General features: G+C 40.5%; 2 protein-coding genes across 3 annotated transcripts in view; both read left to right on the top strand.

The window, feature by feature from the left end:
* trip12 (thyroid hormone receptor interactor 12) overlaps positions 1-13,718 on the top strand; it is a 38,844-nt gene extending 25,126 nt beyond the window's left edge. For both annotated transcript variants that reach the window (XM_088427407.1, XM_088427406.1), the window contains exons 22-42: positions 1-22; positions 203-377; positions 458-599; positions 672-863; positions 987-1,138; positions 1,220-1,377; positions 2,045-2,118; positions 2,220-2,419; positions 3,758-3,885; positions 4,030-4,181; positions 6,341-6,483; positions 6,563-6,719; positions 6,930-7,028; positions 7,343-7,457; positions 7,587-7,741; positions 8,820-8,984; positions 9,219-9,383; positions 10,574-10,687; positions 10,807-10,901; positions 10,998-11,101; positions 12,269-13,718. The exon at positions 1-22 is cut by the window's left edge and continues 79 nt beyond it. In XM_088427407.1, the coding sequence (XP_088283533.1) occupies positions 1-22; positions 203-377; positions 458-599; positions 672-863; positions 987-1,138; positions 1,220-1,377; positions 2,045-2,118; positions 2,220-2,419; positions 3,758-3,885; positions 4,030-4,181; positions 6,341-6,483; positions 6,563-6,719; positions 6,930-7,028; positions 7,343-7,457; positions 7,587-7,741; positions 8,820-8,984; positions 9,219-9,383; positions 10,574-10,687; positions 10,807-10,901; positions 10,998-11,101; positions 12,269-12,465 (2,904 nt within the window). In that variant the 3' untranslated portion in view covers positions 12,466-13,718. The remainder of the gene's footprint in view (positions 23-202; positions 378-457; positions 600-671; positions 864-986; positions 1,139-1,219; positions 1,378-2,044; positions 2,119-2,219; positions 2,420-3,757; positions 3,886-4,029; positions 4,182-6,340; positions 6,484-6,562; positions 6,720-6,929; positions 7,029-7,342; positions 7,458-7,586; positions 7,742-8,819; positions 8,985-9,218; positions 9,384-10,573; positions 10,688-10,806; positions 10,902-10,997; positions 11,102-12,268) is intronic.
* Positions 13,719-16,404: 2,686 nt separating this feature from the next.
* dner (delta/notch-like EGF repeat containing) overlaps positions 16,405-21,230 on the top strand; it is a 36,062-nt gene continuing 31,236 nt past the window's right edge. The window contains exon 1 of the mRNA XM_088428234.1: positions 16,405-16,824. Coding sequence (XP_088284360.1) covers positions 16,546-16,824 — 279 coding nt within the window. The 5' untranslated portion in view covers positions 16,405-16,545. The remainder of the gene's footprint in view (positions 16,825-21,230) is intronic.

The following is a 21,230-nucleotide window of genomic DNA, read 5'->3' as shown; positions in this document are numbered from 1 at the left end:
GATGATAAAGTAGACAATCAGGGTAAATTGCTCTGTCACTTTATCCACTGTAAATAAAGAGCTTTTAGTCATCATCATTAGTTTTGCTGCACAAACACCACACATTGTCTGAAGCAATTGTCAAAAGTAATAGTGTTTGTATTGCACTCAAATTCTGTGCTTTTGTGCATGGTCTTAAACTTGATGAATGTGTTCTCAATAGCTAAAAGCCCTACAAGTACTCAGTCACCCAAATCATCCTTCTTGGCCAGTCTCAATCCAAAGACCTGGGGCAAACTGGGTGCCCAAACCAATAATGCCAACTCTGAGCCCTCACGTACAGCTGGGGTCAGTGGCCTGGCAAGGGCACCTCCCAAGGATTCAATTTCAAACAACAGGTATGACTCAAATCATATTCAACGTGGAATCATGAGTGTGTGTGTGCGTGGTTGGTTTATTTGATTTCCTTTTTTGGCAGAGATAAAATCAAGGCCTGGATCAAAGAACAAGCCAACAAGTTTGTCGAGCGGTACTTCAACTCTGAAAATGTGGATGGTAGCAACCCTGCACTGAATGTACTCCAGAGACTTTGCACAGCTACTGAGCAGCTCAACTTGCAGGTATAGCATACACTTTCTCGCATATGATATCTGGCCAAAGTTAATGTATCTAATACAGTTTTTGTTTCACAGGTGGATGGGGGTTTGGAGTGTCTCTCTGAGATCTCAAGTATTGTATCAGAATCTGATGTGTCCTCTTTTGAGATCCAACACAGTGGGCTGGTGAAGCAGCTCCTGCTTTACTTAACGTCCCAAACAGATAGGGACTTGCTCAGTCGGGACATGCGACTCAAACGGTTCCTCCACGTCTTTGTCGGTTGCCCGGTGAGAAAAGTAATCTTATATTATGAAATATTAGAGCATGCAAACAACATGTTTCTTGGTTTATTTATTGTAAACAAACCTCAATTTTCAAACCTGTGTCATTCTGGCATGTACTTCTGACAGGTTCCAGGAACAGAGCCAGTTGGTTGTCTGGACCCAACAGAAAACGGGCCTTTCCTGGCACTGGTTCACAAAATGAACAGCTGCCTCAGTCAAATGGAGCAATTCCCCGTCAAAGTGCATGATTTCCCCAGTGGGAATGGCAACGGGAGCAGGTGAGTCAGACGTTCTTTTGATCATTAACTTTTAATTTCATACCTATACATAAATTTATTCAAATGAATATTCTTCTTTAGAGGTTCACAGGCACTTAAGTTCTTCAACACACATCAGCTCAAGTGTCAGTTACAGAGGCATCCAGACTGCACTAATGTTAAACAGTGGAAAGGAGGCCCTGTGAAGATAGACCCTCTGGCCTTGGTGCAAGCTATTGAGAGATACCTTGTTGTCAGAGGTGAGTGACCATCTTTCAGGGTGCCAGGACGCCCCCAATTTGTGTGATCAGAAAAGCTATTGACTTTTTTTTAGGTCATTTTTTCTGTGCCACACAGCCAATCCAAAGACATCACCAAAACAATACCAACATTAATAGGATGTTTTGATAGCTATTGGCTGTGGTATAACTAAAAAGACATATCTCACTGAAATGGGTCAGGCCCATCAGCCGAAGGTGGCCCGCTGCAAAATTTGCTGGTAATAATTGCACTGCTGGGCTAGACATTAAATTTACATTTTGGTATCGAGCTATATAACCTACTTACTTCCTTTTTTTTTTTTAACTTGCACAGTGAAATACGAATCAAAAACCTTGCAATTTCTGCACATATATTCTTCAGTAATAATCAAGTTTATTTGTATAGCACTGAATTTCCACATCCAGGTGAAAAAGGGGTTTAATGTAAAATTTTATTTGGAAGTCAATTTGTCCTGTAAATCTGTCTTTCAGTGCTCCTAAAATCTTTAGGGCTACTGTGCTCTTTGAGCAAAATATGAGTCAGGAGCTGTCTTTGCCTGCCTCAACACTTATTAATGAAGGAACCAGTTGCTGGTTTCTACATTGTCTCAAAGATCGTCTGTTTTTGTAATTGAGTCAGTCAGTTTATATGCACACGTGTGTCCAGGGTATGGCAGAATCAGAGAAGAGGATGAGGACAGTGATGACGACGGTTCTGATGATGAAATTGATGAATCACTGGTATGTGAACAAATTGTAGCAAAATGTTTATGCTTTTTTTTTTTTAATCTCAATACTATTGCTTTGGTGTTGACCCAAATGTAATTTTATTGGCTATAAAGGCTGCACAGTTCCTGAATTCTGGCAGTGTACGGCATAGATTACAGTTCTACATTGGTGACCACTTGCTGCCATACAACATGACAGTTTACCAGGCTGTGCGACAGTACAGCCTTCAGGCAGAAGAAGAAAGGGAGTCTACAGATGATGAAGCAAACCCACTTGGGAGAGCAGGCATCTGGACCAAAACTCACACAATATGGTAAGTTATTCTAAAAGGTTGTATTATTGTATTGTGAAGCTTCATTCTGACTTTTTGAAGAATTTTATGTGTATTGTGTTGATGAAAGTTACTGTAATCCCCAAATATAAGACGCACCTTTATATAGGATGCACCCTTATTTTTGGGGTCAATTTTTCGTATTTTCTATTTTACCGTGTTCACTTGACCATAGATGCACCAACACCTCTGCAGCAATGTAAAAACTATAGCAAAACATAATACATCTCATCTTCCTAAACCCTTCATATTTTCTTGTGTTCACAACTAAGTTATATATTTGTTGCGGGTTTAAGTTAAGTGTTTTCTGATTTCCCACATTGAGATCGGTCAGTGAACACAGCGCCACCAACGGTGAATGCGCTCCAAGAAGTTGTTTATTCGTCCCCTAGCGGCGCAGCTCGAGTTGTGCAACATCCGTGTTGCACCAAGTTTATGATTGTGTGTGCCTACCTACTGCACACAGCTCTAGACCTCAATAAGCTATAGACATCATAACCTTTAGATGATCCTCTCCATTTTAGTAATCTGTTTGTGAACAAGGATGGACTCAGGCAGTGGTTCAGTCTGCTCGCTTCTTTTATTGAAAATAATGCCGTAACAACCACAACTATCACGAGCTGCTGTTCGCTGCAACAAGCATTTGCTACCAACAGCCAACTGACATCCGCGCTCCAGCTCGTTATGGTAATATTGTAACTAATAATACGGCTGATATAAAAATGTAATTTGTGCATCAAAAGTTGGCCTATGTGGCTTACAGCTCAATCTCCTTGAGCCTAGAGTCGACCTCGTAGCTGACCAAACATGAAAGCAGGAAAGCAGAGTTCACGTTCGAAATTCCACTTTATTACAACAGCATTTTCAATATCTTCCCAACGCTCTTTGTTTCTCACTGTACTCCTTCAGTCAAGCGTTCTTGCTCCCGTACGAGATTCACTCGCATATAGCTACTGGATGTACATTAGTCAATAGCTTGGACAAGACTGGCAAGGCAATCAAGCAGCTCACGGGCCTGCCTACAAGACAAGTGATTGGCTCCCAGCGCGACATCAACCTATGAGGGCAGGTGTGAATTACAAATCCTGGGCGGGATCGGATTGCAACTCCTGTCCTCTTTGGTCGATGTCGCCCCAGGAGCCAATCACGTATGTAGTCACCACGCTTTATAAAGGTTTGTTGTGGCCTTCTTGTGTGTATTCATACATAACACACAGTACCGAATTGTTTAGCATAGCACTGCCCTCACTAGCAAGTTCAATACAGTAAATTAAATACCTCCCTGCTCAAGCTAAACATCTGACTTGATTCCACTCTCAGGTATAAGCCCGTTAGAGAGGACGAGGAGGGCAGCAAAGACAATGTGGGTGGGAAGAGGGGCAGAGCCCAGACTGCACCAACAAAAACCTCCCCTCGTAATGCCAAGAAACAGGACGAGCTGTGGCATGGTAAGTATCTCAACACTCAACAGATTTGCCTGTTACAGATTAATCTGCACTTGAGTTATGACCTAGAAATCAGTAACTTTCCAAAAGCACACACTATTTGAGTTAACATGTAAATATAAAAATTCTGTGATCTATTACTTCCAGATGGCGTTTGTCCCGGCGTCATCAATCCTTTAGAGACATACCTCATTTCAGAACCTCCAGAGAGCATAACCTTTGATGACCCCTCTTTAGATGTCAACCTGCTGCTGAGGGTCCTGCACTCAATTAGTAGATACTGGTTCTACTTGCATGATGTAAGTCCACAGAAATTATGAGGTGCTGTCTTGTTTTCTCTTTAGTTGTTTTTAAAAAATTACAAAAAAAATGTAGCCTGAGTAGACAGGCCAGCAAAAAAAAATCCTATTTAAACAGAAGTCAACCGTAGCGTGAGTAGTGAAGATGGCCAAAAATCAAACTGAAGTCAACCCACAATTTTTCTTTCATATGTTCTGTGTGCCCCCAATGGGATTCGCATGACATTAATTACTGTTAATATTGCACTGGTGGAATAAAGCAGCACAATCCACTCATTTTTATCCATTTTGCCAAATGTTGTCAACTGAAAATGACATCCCAGTGCCTAAGGGCTCAGCTTGCAAATGTCACATGATCAAACACAAACAGGTGAGTTGTGACTATCGTTAACTGACCTCTTAGGCACTATAATGACATGTTAAGTCGACCTCGAGTGGCAAAATGGCTGACACAGACTGATAAGAGCAAGGGGCTTTTGCTGCATCAGCCATCTTTCACAACTGCATTATCCTGTGTCCCCCTTTATTAAGAAAACAAAACATATATGTCTAGCTCTGGATAAAGGGGGGTCGGGGTCAAAAATGGGTATATTCTAATTATATGCCCACATTCCCGTTGAAATTGTAAGACATAGAGGTGCCTAAAAAATGGTAGTTACAGCAATTTGAATGTTGCCAGGATAAAATTGCTACTTTTGAGGAAAATACATTGACCTCAAGCTTTCAGGAACTGTTGAGAGACCACTGGAAAGTAAATTCGAATAGAAGGTACCATCATCATCTGAGATCTTAATCCTTTATAACACGTGTCAACGTCTCGGCCCGCAAGAAGTTTTTCTATGGCCCTAGGGATGATAATGATTTATTATTAGAACTGGCCCGCAGGCCTACTGTGGCAAGTGTTTTACACACACCAATAATACATTTCCCACAGTGCAACGGTGGCACGCTTGAGTGCAATCGGCTCCATTCCATTATTCATCAGAAGTCATTAGCTAGCATAACAGCAAAAGTGAACTTTCGGATACCGATCAAAAATGGCAACATCGAAAATGGACATTGAAAACCGAGCACTTCAAACAATGTGGGAGTCGCATTACATGTTCGCAGAGGTTGCCGGAAATCTCGTGTGTCTCTGTGGAGAAAGTGTGGCGGTAATGAAACAGTATAAGTTAAAGAAGACGGCATCATGAAACGAAACACGTGGACAAAAACAAATATATGGACATTAAACAAAGCGAAGACAAGGCGGAGGAATTAAAACGAGGTCATAAAACTAGACAGGCTCTTGTCAGAAAATTCAAATCACAAAGTGAGGCTGCTGTCGTGTCAGAAGAGCTCGCCAAATCAGCCCGCTACTTAAAGTGAGATAGTATCAAAAGTTTTATGCTTAAAGTTTGTGACAGTTTTTCAGACCTAAGGCAACTCTCTTTAAACATGAGCCTGGGCAGAAGCACAGACACTTCTTAAAATGCTCGGTTTCATCTGTGGAGTGGACTCCAGCCAGAACGCAACAGTGGCGTTTTTAGCGTTACCTCCCATGCATGGCACAACTACAGAACCAAAGGACCAAATTGCATATGGCAGGTGATGGGCAAAGGTAATTCTTTCAGGTGGATTATATGGGCAGTGTTTGAGTATGGTCATAATGTCCATATTACATATAGACGCTGGCATGGTCGCCAACGTCGGCCTTCCAACCGAAGGCTTTGTTTGGTTTTGATCACCAACGTTGGCGACCATGCCAGCGTCTTTGAGCATGACAATGAGCCCTAATTTTCTCCCCAGTGCACAAGGCAGCGCCCTACATTGCAACTGCCTACATTGGTGTATGATTGTGAGTGGGTGAATGTGAGGCTTTGCAAAACACTTCAAGCACTACATAGTATAAATAAAGTGTAGTCTATTTCAAACGTTTCACTTTTTGCAAGGGTATTCCGGTCCTCATTAACCATGAAAAATGAAGGAACACTGTGTACTTGTTGGTTTTGATAGTTGGAATTTCACGCTTGATGGTTAGACAGGCACGCCTGAGACCGTATATGAATATTAAAAAAATAAACATTTTTTCCAGATTTACCATAAAACCCAAACCTCCATAGTGCTTGCTAACAAAATGTTCAAGCATGTTTTTTTTGTTGTTGTTTTTTTTGTTCTAGAATGCTGTGTGCAAGGAAATCATCCCCACCAGTGAGTTCATTAACAGTAAGCTCACTGCCAAAGCCAACCGTCAGCTCCAAGACCCTCTTGTTATTATGACAGGGAACATCCCAACTTGGCTCATCGAGCTCGGAAAGACTTGGTAAATGCCTCTCCCTTTTTCAGTGTCACAGTAGTTGCAAAGTGGTATCTGACCATGTTCTTTTGTTTTGTCTCTACAGCCCTTTCTTTTTCCCTTTTGATACAAGGCAAATGTTGTTCTACGTAACTGCTTTTGACCGTGACAGAGCCATGCAGCGCTTACTCGACACAAATCCTGAGATTAACCAATCAGACTCTCAGGACAGCAGAGTTGCACCACGTCTTGACAGGAAAAAGGTTTTTTCTTTAATGTTGTAATTTGCTATAACTAATCCCATTAAATAATAACTATACAACTATTTATTCAAAACTATTTTCATATTTGGCCCCCAAAACCTTTATCCTGTATTCCGAAGTTTTTTTTGGTTTTTTTTTTTTTTGTTGTTTTTTTTAATATCCACGTAAACTTTTCATGTCAAATTTTAATTTCATGTCTTACTCTTTCAGAGGACGATAAACCGAGATGAACTACTCAAACAGGCAGAGTCTGTCATGCAAGACTTAGGTAGTTCACGTGCAATGCTGGAGATTCAGTATGAGAATGAGGTACTTGAAATTGATGCTACAATGGACTTTTAAAAGTCAATCAATGTTGATACACAGGAATATGTTTGTTTACGATGAGTTTCCTGTTCAGTTATGTATCTGATCTAACTCAAATTTATTTGTATACATTCAACCGTTCTGGACTCCTGCCGCCCAGAGTAATAAGTGATAGTAAATATTTGAGGTTAGAAGGACTATCAGGGCATAAAGACAAAAACAATGAATAAAAAACATGTGGAGCAACAATTAAGAATGTGTTCTTGAATTACCTTTTAAAAAGATGAACGTGAGTCATAGATTTCCTCATCTTCCAGGTTGGCACAGGTCTTGGTCCCACTCTGGAGTTCTATGCACTTGTTTCCCAAGAGCTCCAGCGGGCTGACCTCGGCTTGTGGAGGGGTGAAGAGGTGACTTTGACCAATCCGAAAGGTATCGCTGTATTCTTTCTTTGGAATGCATGTTTTTAAGTAAGACTGCCATTGGATGCTCAACTGTTAGTGAAACTGCTGCTTCTAATGCAAAATATGATGTTGCATTTCCATGTTTCTATTGAAATAGGAAGCCAAGAAGGAACAAAGTACATGTTCAGTACCAGAGGACTCTTTGCAGTTCCCTTTGGCAGGACAACCAAACCAGCACACATCGCCAAAATCAAAATGAAGTTCCGCTTTTTGGGGAAGCTAATGGCCAAGGCCATCATGGATTTCAGGCTGGTGGGAAATGAATCATCTTCTTTCTCTTTCATCTTCATATACTTTTCTAGTTAAATTTAAACCAGTATATGGTTGAAATCATTTATCATTAGATGATAAAAATTCCCTTAATGTCTTTAACATTTGATAAAAAAGAAATGAAGCTTGCATCTTTTTTAACAGTCAGCTAAACTGACGACATAAATGTTTCCTTCGGAACGGTAATAGTGTTTAGGGCTGTCATAGATAAAGTGTTGAGTTTACAGTTTAATTATAAAGCTTCACAAAAATAGTTATAGCCTGTTGTGGCCCACAATCTCTTCTCGCATGTGCAGCTAAACTTAGAGCAGTCACTGGAGTGAAATGGAAAGGTGCAAACTAGAGGCAATGTGGTTTTCCGTTTTACTTTGAAATGCCTAAAGTAATTTGTACACTGCAAAGCCAAATTCATATAGGATAAATACCCCTCCGTCCTGGGGCCTACATTCCAGAATGACCCTGGAATAATTAAAATCTGCAAATTACAAATGCACTTTAGGCAAGTTATGAACATTTACCGCACTTATACAATATTTAAACACCTTAAACTTATTATTAAAATGTATTACTGTTCTATTGAGGCACTTGTACTAATGTCAATCTGTGGAAAAAAAATGGTCTCATATCATCCATGCAGTTACAGAAATACTGTATCATCCTAAATGCTGGCATATGAGAAGACAGACATGCCTAAAGTGACCTGCCATTAGTCAACCCAGAACTAGATTTTGAATGCAATTGATCATTATTTTATACAAATCACAATAATTTGACAATATTTCTTATACTGTGATATTGTGAGTATTATGACACATTTAATAAAAACAAACCATCCATTTATGAATTACTGGTAGCTCTGCTATAAATACTTTTTGTTGTTTAAAGATTTTAACTGATCATTTAATTATAGACAATTATTATGAGGAAATTCTCGGCCCATGTCAAAAGTCACTCAAAACTAAAATAGCTACATGAAAGATGAACAGTGTGTAATGGTTTTGACATGCCACTCTTGGTCAGTAAATTTGTGTGGAATAAAACCTGTTCCCGTTATTACCAGCTGGACCTGCCACTAGGGCTGCCATTTTACAAGTGGATGTTGCGGCATGAGATGTCTATAAACTCCCATGACCTGGTCAACATTGATCCTGATGTTGCCAAATCCATCCTGCACTTGGAAGATATCATTCGCCAGAAAAAGCGACTTGAACTGGATCGCTCACAGGTGGACTTTTTTTTTTTTTTTTTTTTAAAAGAACGAATCAGGTCAAAGTGATTTTTGATTTGTTGTAGCTTTAATACTTGAGTTTTGATTTGTTGTAGGTTTAATACTTGAGATAGTCTTAACGTTTGTTTCCGTATCCTTTCATTTTGAGTTGACCTTAAGCATAGCAGTTTTTGGCATTTCAAAGTGTTTCATCTTAACAAGCAAGTAACCTTTTCATTTATTCATGTGTAGACAAGGGAGACGTTACAGCAGGCGCTGGAGAGCCTGAATATGAATGGCTGCTCAGTGGAAGACTTGGGTTTGGACTTCACACTCCCAGGATTCCCAAACATTGAGCTGAAAAAGGGTGGGAAAGACGTGCCTGTCACGATCTACAACCTTGAGGAGTATCTCAGGGTATCGTTATTTCTTTCTTTTTCATTGTGTAAGCAAACATAAAATGTATGGCATATTAGTGAGAAAAGGAAATACGTGTATTGTGCATACCCCTTCCCATTTCCACATCAAAGGTAATCTCTGTTCTATCTTTCCACACCCCACCCCATCTCCACATGTACAATAAGTTCCGCACGTTTGTCATACACAAGCGCACAGCGGTGCGAGTCTGGTAGACTTTTTGCCTAACGCGCTTATATGATGCCAAATGTAGAAAAGCAGTGGTTTTGTTTAAGCAAAAGTGCCTTCATTCAAACAAAAATAAAGTGTGCGGACCTATCTACACATAGATGCATGTATTAAAAAATATAATAGGAATTTGTCTCTTTTTGGGCAACTAAAGTAGTATTGTGCTATATACCTAATAACTAGAATATATATATATATATATATATATATATATATATATATATATATATATATAACTAAACATCCTGTATTGTGTATATGTACAAGTGAAAAATGTTAAGATCATTTCAATTTTTGCAAAGATAAATAAGTCATCTTTCATGACTAGTTGAAAGTTGAAAGTCATTAGTTGAAAGCCTGTGTTTACCTCATCTACCTGTAATTGTCAAGGATGATCCTTGTCTTTTTTTCCTCATCTCCGCTGTGCAATTTTGCCTTTGTTTTCTAGTGACGTGGAATAAAAACATTGTATGAGCTGCTTATTTCCAAAACGCTACGTTCAGATAGTTACAAAGGGTTGCATTCTTACATGATCGCGAATGAGCGCCTCCACTCTCCTGTTTTCTCATGCCTATACACATTCTTAAGTTACTCAAAACTAAAATAGCTTTGTATATTTATCGGTGTCCTTCAAAAGTTAGCGTCACGCTAACAAGGTACAAGTAAAAAAAAGTCAATACTCGATCAACAGCTATGAAGCATTTTAGATCAGTCATGCAGCACAACTTTTAATGCCCACCTCCTAGACTGACAGATGAATTTGAAAAAATTACTTTATTTTTCAAAGTCACACAATCATACCAAAAGGATGAAAGTGTCACATGAGTCTTTGGAGACATGGATTGCAAACTCCTTATTTAGGGGGACTGCATGAACTAAATGGGAACTCTTGTATGCTGTCGTTTTGGGCTAATTTGCTATCTTAGTTCACCATAATAAATCTCTTGTATGTTCTCTGCTAGTTGGTGGTGTACTGGACTCTTAATGAAGGAGTGTCAAGACAGTTTGAGTCTTTTAGGGAAGGCTTCGAGTCAGTCTTCCCATTACACCACCTGCAGTATTTCTATCCAGAAGAGGTAAGCTCCTCGCTCCCCTTTGCCATTTGAGTAAAAGCCAAACTTTCAACTTGTCCCTCCATCAATTTGCAACCTCATCATCTTGTCTTTATCTGGGCTCGTCCGCTCCCTCCCTGTAGCTTGACCAGTTGCTGTGCGGCAGTAAATCGGAAACGTGGGACGTCAAGACGCTGATGGAGTGCTGTCGGCCGGATCACGGCTACACACATGATAGGTGAACTTTCATCCGTCCTGTTTGTTATTTTCAGCCTAATTTCAATGCAACGCACACCTTATGCAAATGATTCTTTTTAACCCCATCATCCTATAGTCGGGCAGTGCGGTTCCTGTTTGAAGTGTTAAGCAGCTTTGACGCCGAGCAACAGAGACTTTTTCTGCAGTTTGTAACGGGGAGCCCAAGACTGCCTGTTGGAGGCAAGTCGGCACACACACACACACACACACACACACTCACTCAACGTACAGTTTACTCTCTTAAGTACTGGACTGGCATTGTCAATACTTTTTGTTTTTGTTGTATACTTTAGGCAGTTACGTTTCAAATCAAAATATGAACATGAGCTGCCGTTTCTATCAGTAGTTTTTGTTTTGTTTTTCCCAGGACATTCCAAATTGTTGTATTAGCTATGCCAGAGGTAGGCAGCTCCAGTCCTAGAAAGCCGCCACCCTGCATGTATTTGATATCTCCCTTCTATAACACATCTGATTCAAATGGTCAGGATCCTTATAAGGTTTCTGCAGAGCTTGCTGATGAGCTGATTATTTCCAGTTTCCAGTGTCTCCGAACCCTATTCTTTATTTGATTCGGAAGTCTCTTAACTACATGAAGGTTGCGGCCCTAAACGGGTTAAAAGTGCATCAGGGGAGAAGACAATGGCCCCTAACCCAGTGTACTTGTCATTCTATGTGTAAGCATGTGGATGAAAGATTAGTACATGTATGATAAAACGTTATGCGTAGCAAGACATGCTGCAAAAATATTTTAGTCTGCAAGATATTTTGAAAATCACAGTTGAAGTGGCATCTGTCTGCAGAAAAGACCAAGCAGGCAGGCTTGCACCAATACTTTTGCTCACTTAAAATGTGGGTGACTTCAAACAAATAAGAGCCCCCTTTCACACCAAACAGTCAAGGAACTCTGAGTAGTTGCCCATACCTCCAAGTTCAACCATCCAATCAGCGTTAGGTAACACAACACGGCCACTTCGAGCAACCTGAGTAGGTAGCCAAAGACCCTAGTCGCAACTAGGTGCTTAGATAGTTCCTGGTAGACGCTTGGGAGAACCTTTCAGACCCGTAAAGATTTTTGGTGTGAACGTAAAGGGGAACTCATACCATCAGGGTACAGCAGAAAGTTCCTGATAAAGTTCCTGCTATGTGAAAGGGACTATAGTGTGCTGTCCCGAGTTGTTTTGTCTCAATCATCTATTGATCTGAACCCCCTATATTTAGTATGTAACAAAAGCAAATGACTTGACCTTGGCTTTCCAGTCGTCTTTGAAGGAACTGTAAATTTTGGCTTTGGGCTTCTGGGTCTGTACTCTGTCAACGGCACTCACTAGATCCCACTGTGCCGCTCAGGTTTCCGCAGCCTGAACCCACCTCTGACGATTGTGAGGAAGACATTTGAGTCGACGGAGAACCCGGATGAGTTCCTCCCCTCAGTTATGACCTGCGTCAACTACCTGAAGCTGCCTGACTACTCCAGCATTGAGATCATGCGAGAGAAACTGTTGACGGCAGCTCGCGAGGGCCAACAGTCGTTCCACCTTTCCTGATCTCTCCACATCTTACATTCAGATGCCTTCTTCAGCGACTGAAATCATGACTTCACTTCTAAGTTTTTTTGTAATCAAATACATTAAGGCTTCACGTACAGCCTTCTTGTTAGAGAAGCAGCTTGCAGAAAAACTTTAAATATATATTTGCTGCCCCGACTCTCAAAAAAATATTTCCCCGCAAAAAAAAAGAAAGGTGTTCCATGACACAGATGTTTAAACATAAAAAGAGAGTTAAACCTATATCAGTAGTTGAGTAATGTTAAAATGATGAAAACATCTGGGTGATATTTTAAATTGCATTGCTGTGTGATATTTAAAAAGAAAGAAAAAAAAGAAAAGAAAAAAAAAGGGATGTCCCCTATCCAAAGTGGACAATGTGGATGCGAGGGGAGGGCGGGCAGGGTCCATCAAGCAAGCAAGCTAGGTTTACTTTAGCTCCAAAGATCATTTGTACAGACAAATTTGCAGACTTTGCTCATTCAATACGTTTGATAGAATAGCTCCCCGTTCTTGTCATCTTCCTTCATTTGCCTGTCTGCATTCTCTTCCTTATTTTGTTTGCCACCCTACCCCCCTGCTGTTTCCAACCCGTTGGTGCGCGTGTGTGTTCACTCTTCTTTAGCTTTCCCTCCCATTCTCCGCTCTTAAATTACAGTTGGTTGAATGTGGGTAGTGACGAACGCATATTACCATTTCCCCCCTCCTTACCTAAGTTGGATTGTGTTCTGGCCTCCACATTTATGAGAGCTTGAGCTCAGACAAAAAGTTGTTACAAATATGTTGGTCTGAGTCAGGTATTTTGCTCTTATTTTGCTAGAGTTAGCGTCTCTCGGTTGGGCCCTATCAGATTTGTAGGGTTATCTTGAGCAACCCTCAAAAACACAATGTAGCTGGGCACAAAATTTTGACTGGTCTCGTTTTATTGTTTCACGGCCAGATAGCATTTCAAGTTCGTTTTTGGAGTTCAATTTATATGCTGTTTCACACCCTGTTTGAGGTGAGAATGTCTGCATTTCTTTTTATTTTCTATATGGTCTTTATTTCTTGCTGTAGTTTTTTTTTTTTTTTTTTGCACTGCTGGCTTCGGGGGAAAAAAACTGGTGTGCATCTGCAGTCCGTGGCCAGGGGAGGGCGCCACTGTCTGCTTTCCTGGCCCAATCGTTCATGTGCTGGTTTCTAAGATCTGCAATAATTTACTGCATCAGGTTCATGTTTTTACCTGAACATAAATAAAGTAACTGTTTGACTCATTTTTGGTCATTGCTTCTTGTTTTCCTGCGACTCATTACTTGGCAGTGTAATCAACTGAGTCGAATGCCTCTCTAGTGAGGCAAGTTATGGCATGTCATAAGGAAAATCGGTGCCATCTACAGGAGAGGAAATAAAAAACTTACAAGGGGTCAGTCCGGAATTAAGAGGACATTTTGCGACCCACCCATAAAATATTCCACATACAAAAACATGCAGTTAGTGAATAAATTTACAGGTCCTGTGTCAAATCTTAAAACAAAGCTTGAAAAGTAAAAAAAAAAAAGGGGGCGGATAAGCCTTGAGTACCTTTTAAAATGACATTTTCTCTTGTCCCACAGCCTTATGAAACAGTTCAAATGGGATTGAAATTTCGTACTGTATTTTGGCGGGGGATATTTGTTTCATTGCTGTCTCTTGCAACTGTGGGAACTTTTTATTTTTGATAACATTCAAAATATTATTTATGCATCGTGTGTCCCACAACATGCATGCAACCCTGTTGCCATAGTCTTTAGCTTGGTAGACGAAGAAAGCAATGAATCACATGATACCCTGGACTTGACGTCAGTGTTCCAAAAGAATGGATAGAGAAAAAGTATCTCCTGTTGTTCATATTTTTTTAAATAGTTAGACTTAATTCAATGTCATGCAACACAGTAATGCCTCTAATTAGGATAAGAGAGGGTTTAAAAAAAAAAAAAAACATTTTGGCTTGATTTCACAAGTATGCTAAGTTTGTCCTCTTGGTCTGCAGTAACAGCTAGCTAGCTAAACAGTTTCTACTCCTGAGACAAATCTAACATTAGCGCAGATTTGCAACCTTGTTACCTGCAACCCTGTTCCTGTGATTAGAGTTAATTTATCATTTAATAAAATTATAACATTGAGCTGTAGGCTGAACTAGCCTATAATATTCGGTTCCCTATTACTGATGAATATGTAGCAGAAACTCAGAAAAGTGAAAGTTTACTTTTCAAGGAGTTTGAAGCCAAAATGTCCTCCAATCCTGGAATGTCTTGTCTTGTACGTCTCTACAAGAGAGCAGGGGACAACTGGATGAATGACCTTGAATCCTTTGGTCCGGGCAGAGTGTCTGTCGGTCTGTCACAGACGGACGTACTGCTAACAGATTGCCAAAAGACAAAATCATTGTAAAAACGAGGGACGGCGGACAGTGGATTTCTTCCGTCATTCTTGTCCATCACTAATCATCACCTGACCTGCCACTTCCTGTCACCTGACCTGATCTGTCCTCAACTATGTTGGGCAACAATTCATCATCTGGTCAAATCTTCCATATCTCTGAAAAAGGTTTAAACTGCCATATGGGAAGTTTAAACACAGTCTAATTCGCCAGTCAGCAAACATATATGCACCTAGGAGTTACCAAAGCACAGGTAATGTGCAGCTACCTGTAATATTAAGAGAGCCATCATTAATGTATTGCAATGAACAGCCCTTTCTCCTCAGTTACATAGCTGAGTTTGGCTTGGAGGTCATTGTTTGCGCTGCGTTACAGTGTCATGGATTCATGAACTGAAAAACATTCATTGTACAGACCTAAAGTAAAAAGTACTGTTCAGAATGACGTATTAGGAGATTTTTGTATTATTTTGCTATTTGCATATGAATTGAATAACTAAATCGCTAGGACACATTTGAGCAAAGCATTCAGGAAGGCCTTTCCGTGGGCAGAGGTGATGTCGTTCAAGTAACCAATGTTCATGGAAAAGTGACAACCTCACACTGATTGGCTCTTTGCCAGGAACTAGAAGTGAAAAAGTTCCCCACAAAAAATGCATTATCTAGTGCAATAACATCACAAAACTGCTCTTAACATGTACTGTATGCAACAGAGGATATGTGGCCACATGTGAATTTTGTTTATCTGCAACCCTTTCTCTTTAGAGGGTAAAACATGCCTGAATCACAATGATGTGTAAGCTCCCTTGTAGATGTGACTGCTTATTGCAGTCCAGTTCTGTGAGAACGCATTAAACCAGTGCTTCTCAATTATATTTTGCCAAGTCCCGAGGAAAGAAAAAATAGTTCATGCCCCCCCACTTGCCATGCCAGCCATCAATAAGATTATTACCTATAAACATTCTATAAGTATAACTGTCCTTTTTAACATATACAAAAGGAAAACACAATCTAAACCAACTTTCAACAACTGTTGACTACTTTTTTTTATAGCATTTATACAGGTTTAAGGTTTGTCTAAGCCAGGGGTGTCAAACTCATCTTTTTCGTGAGCCACATTGCAGTTACAGTTTCTGTCAGAGAGCCGGTATGACTTTGAAGTGGAATAAATTTTCAATGTGTTCGTAAGTTTTGAACCCAGAGGCCGGCAAAAACCGCTTGGGAATAAAAAACGTTTGTTGTCACCCTCGGTTTTGTTCTTTGTGCTGAAACCCATTTGCTTTCATTTCAGATAGACTGTTTTTTCCAAAAGGTATCAGTTAAAGACCAACTTCTTTGATTCTGTGGAGCATCGTCTTCCTCAAAATGGGATATCTTCTCCTCTCAGCCTCCTCCAATCAGAGGCTGCACTTAATGAGAAGGGGAAAGCATCACTGACTCTCTGCCAAGACGGCGAGTGTGTACAGAGGGGGCGGGGTATAAGAGTGGCTGCGCGTGTCGTCACTGACTCACAAACAGCATCCAGCGGAGTGCCCTCCCTCTCTCTCGCTGGTTCTGTTCTTCTTCTGCATCCCAGCCAGCCGGCTTTTGGTGTTACCCGGCCGAGCAGAGGCTTCGCATTCCGGCAACGAGCCTCCTCGCACGCACTCCCGCAGAGCCGACACTTGCTCAAAGAGTATCAGGATGCGCTTCACGCCTCCACTGGTCCCCTTCGTCCTCCTTCTCCCCGTGCTCCTCAACTGCGGCGCGGGCGCCGTCCCCTCCCCGTTCCAACTGGCCCCGGACACCCCGTCCCCGGCCGAGCCCACGCCGACCCAGGCCGCGCCCGGGCCGGACCCCTGCCAAGGTCGACCCTGTCTCAACGGGGGGTTCTGCCTGGCCCTCCCGGCTCCGGGCAGGCCAGAGGACACCTGGGAGTACACCTGCACATGCGGTCATGGGTTCACCGGACGTAACTGTGAGGTCAGTCCCCAACTTTTCTTCATTTCGTTGAAAGCAATACTTACGAACGCTGATGTTGTTGGTGTAATTGGACAAAAGCCATCATCCTGCAGTCCTCGTTTGGAGATCTTGTCATGCTCCCCAGAGGTGAAAAGTAATCAGCAGCTGTGTCCAACTCAGATTCATTTCACAGGGCACAATGTGGTTACGGTTTTCCTCATACGGCAATTTCCATCATTAAAAATCATGTAACTGGGTAATCACCTCATCATAATACTATGTATACACAGTTGTCCTTGTATTGCATTGTTGTTACAAGATTTTAAAATTCTAAAGTAATGGAAAAAAGTGACAAACGTATTTAGGTAATAGACTGGAACTTGGTGGAAGGCAATGTAGGCTATATTTGTTGTAAAAAGTGAAGAATGTATTAGTGCCACAACGTTCTACTCAAACGAAAAGACAAATCTATTCACAAGGACAGTTGAAGCAGACACATTTTAGTTAGTTTAATAGGCCATGAAAAAACGTTAATTGTTAATTATAAATGTTAAGTATGGCAATGTACAAGTATAAATGGTGAGTGAATGCCTTCTTTAAGATGTAGATAAGATGCAGCATTACAAATTTGCTTTGAAATTTTTGTTTGTCCAGAGCAGAACAACATAGTGTTTGAACAAAATATTGTATCTGTAATGTGGGAATGTGCATATCTTCAGTTGGAAGAAACAAAAGCAAAATTTGCATGGCTACGGTAAGGGATAGCTTTTTATAGTGGGAGTATGTGCCATTACTGAGATGTGGAGGCAAGAGCTGCGTTGCTATGGCAACAGGAGAGAAGAGCGCTAGCACACATGCTCCGGCGAGTTGATTGTATATGCGTGCGTGTGTATTAAACAGAAGGCATTGCATCACTGTGTATATTGGTTTGAATGGTTCTAATAAACTATTAGGCACGAATTATAATTACAAAATATTGAGAAACGTCTTTTTGATCAAGAATTTGGATATTTAATGACATGTAGGATTATTGTGTTGATTGTCGTTAAAGGGACATTCTAGACAATGTTACTGCTTTCTTTTTTCTTTTAGCTATGTTCTTCATTCGTACTTGTCAATTAGTTGCATTTGATGAAGTCCGGTCAAAGATTTTCTTTCCAATAACATGTTTTATGAACCCTTGCTCGTCTAATTTGATGAATTTTGAGTTTGTGAAATATGAACCAAGCGGCAAATCCACAATTTTGTCCATCACAAGGGCTGACCATTTTGCCATTCGCTGTCCATTGAAAAGGACATCGCAGTTGCCCTGGGATCAAGTAATGACCAGTCACGGCTCATCAATTTTCCAAGTTTGGTCAATATGAGCCATGATACGTCCTTACCTGAGCACTCAGCAACTGTGATGTCATTTTCAGTCCACTGCAATTGGCAAAATGGCTGCCCCATGAGAAGGATAAAAAGGAGGGATTTTTCTGCTGTACAGTATTCCATAAATGCAATATTAATCAGAACTTCGTGTTTGGACTAGTGGAGGCGCATAGAACGTATTCTAAAATTTATTTTGATTTGACATCCACTTTATAAGCTATTTGAGGTTTGTATCATGTTGCCCAGCTTTCAAAATCCATTTTCATCCATCCTGGTGAAGGCTCCCAGGGAGTCAAAGTCCATTCCAGCTAGCGAGGCACTAATCTTGGAATCGTCTGCTTGTCACTCATAAGGCAATTGTGCATGGGGGTATTGGCCAGAAGTAGATTTTGCGCCTTTGGAGTTTACTTACCTCCGAGTGAGCTGACACTATTGTCAGAACATATTGTTGCGGTTTGGCTCTTCTTCTGAATTGCTGCTATGCACTTGAGCTCACATTAGGCGGACCCCGGTTGCAGAGATTAATCCAGTGGTCAGCTGCGTCTATGAGTCATGCCGAGGCCAGAGAGAGCACCCACTAGCAGCAGCGGGGATAAATGAATCTGCTGCAGCATGACAGACAGAAGCTCCAAGGTGAATGGGTGAACTTTAGCTGACTCACCAACAGGTGGCAGCCATAAACCCCATAGGATTTCTGGAAGTTAACGCCTGCGACATCGTGTTTATTGTACTAAAGGCCTACGGCATCCATATCTTCATCCACCAGCAAAATGGTACTTTTAACAGGGGAGCCAATGGCAAGCAGCTGACCCATTATCCTGGTTTTATTCCTCAGAATAGAAGCGGCAACTGCAGTTTGGTTTGGTACCTCTCTGGTCTGCTTCTCTTACGCCTTGCAAATCAAAAGAAAACAATCCAGAGCAAACGTTCAACAACTCAAGCCTTTCAATATAATTTCAACCCCTTACAATCTAAATTAAATGATTGTGCATTTCAAAAACCTGCAAATAGATATGTTGTTAACGACCAACAGTATCTAGCTGTAGCAAGCAGTCCAGAGGCTTAATGATGTTGCGACATGCAGATCTTTGTAGAACACAGCTTTTGACCCACAGGCCTTATAACATACAGGTTGTGAGATACAGACTTGTGTGAGATGCACCTTATGACATGCAGACCGTGGTGACAGTATAAGCAGACGGCGTTGAGTTTCTCGCCTGATTCTTAAAATATACCTTACAAGCTGTACAATGAGACCCATTTTGGAAAATCAGATTGGGAAAAATTGGAATAAATTGGGTTTGAGATGACCAAAAATGACATTTTGACTGCTAAATCCATTCGGAATTTGAGTGATTATGGTATTTTTGTACTGTTTTTCTTTATTCCACAATACACTACTCTTTATCATTCATTATGGTGTACGTTGTAATTGTACATTATGTTTTTCTCAACTGTAAATCACTAATGTCAGGTGGAATTCTCATATCTTCAAAGTCATACCAAGCAAGGAGACCTAAATGTTTGTTCAAGCATTTGCTTTGCCAAGGAGACAAAGCACTTTTTAACACAAAATGTGATTCATAAAATGTCCACCAGCCTGACACAATATTGCAAAAGTTGGATAGTGAAAAAAAAAAAAAACTAGTTCAAATATTCTTCCATATTTGAAAAAGAGGGGCTTCCAACAGAAAATACTTGAAGGTTGGAAATAGAGAACTTGCGAGTTTGATTTGAGCTAAAACGAAATAGGTTAAAAATCTAATCTAAAAATTGTTCATTTTTTTTCTTTAAAAAAAAAAGTGATTGTCACTTGAAGCTTGAAAGCATGGACATGAATTATAAAGCAGGTGGCCACTAATTATCCACGACTGCATCAAGCCGCAACAAAATCTTTCCCGCTTTATTGCTGTTGATCTCCTGGCCAACACAGAGCGCAAGTTGAGCTCATGGGGAATCATTGATTTTTGCTTCCTCCCTTCTTCCCTTCCTTGCCACTGCTTGTTCCTTTCACCATGGAAACTGGAACAGCAGTCAATTGAGATTTGCTGAATGACCTGATTGGAAGAGGATGGTGAAGCTCGCATCCTTGCTTCCTCTGCTTGATGGACAGTTCAATGAGGAAGGATGAAAAGGAGCAAAAAAAAAAAACAAACCAAAAAAATGCAAAGATGTCTAAGCAATCACAGCTGGCAAGTTGCAATGAGTGATTTCTCTAACCCAGAGTTCATACAGATTGCAATTCAACAGAAATACTACAAAATATAACTCCAGTCATGAACATCTGAGAGAGTGAAGAACTTTTCCAAATGTCAGCTAATTTTGTGAAACCTCATTTTGTCGCATATCAAAAGATGCATTTAAATGTAGCGTGATCTTGTTGTATCTTCACAAACACTCAAATGTCGCTGACCTCAGTCCACTCCTCCCTTTCCACCATGCTAATTACAAAAATGACATGATAGGGTTTTAGACAACAACACAGCTGCCCATCATCAATCTAGCTGTTAAAGCGTCACACATTCATTTATCATTATGAGAGCGGCAGAGCTATTTGAAGTCACATTTAATCTCTAATTGTATAAATAAATTATGAACCCATCTTGTTTTATAATTGGATTCACATTTTTGGGTATGGGTTGCTGAGAGTCAGTGTGCAAGAAAGTGTTCAGTTTAAATTGCTGGATTTTCGTGTCTAAGTGCCGTACTCTTTGGCCACATCATCACTTTGGTTGCACTTTTCCAGTAACATTATTAATTATTGACAACTTTAAAAGTGTTACTATTTGAAGAAATGTTCATGTAAACAGAAAAATGCACCCACATGCACACACATAGATTACATATTGAAAAATTAAGTGCACTTAAACAATAAAATCACATGATCTTTTCATGTGTTATTAATTCACAGTGGTCCAAAACCACTGCAATGAACATTGCACTAAACTTAAAATGCCTGGACATACACCACCACAAATTGACCAATTGAATATACTAGAATTTTTTTCTTCCACAATTTTTTCTCAGCCTGTGCCGTTCCCTTTGTTACATTTACA

This window comes from Hippichthys cyanospilos, chromosome 11 (genome assembly GCF_059441005.1).
Source record: "Hippichthys cyanospilos isolate Australia breed blue-spotted pipefish chromosome 11, RoL_Hcya_1.0, whole genome shotgun sequence".
NCBI lineage: Eukaryota > Metazoa > Chordata > Actinopteri > Syngnathiformes > Syngnathidae > Hippichthys > Hippichthys cyanospilos.
This window is presented reverse-complemented; position numbering and strand designations above follow the sequence as displayed.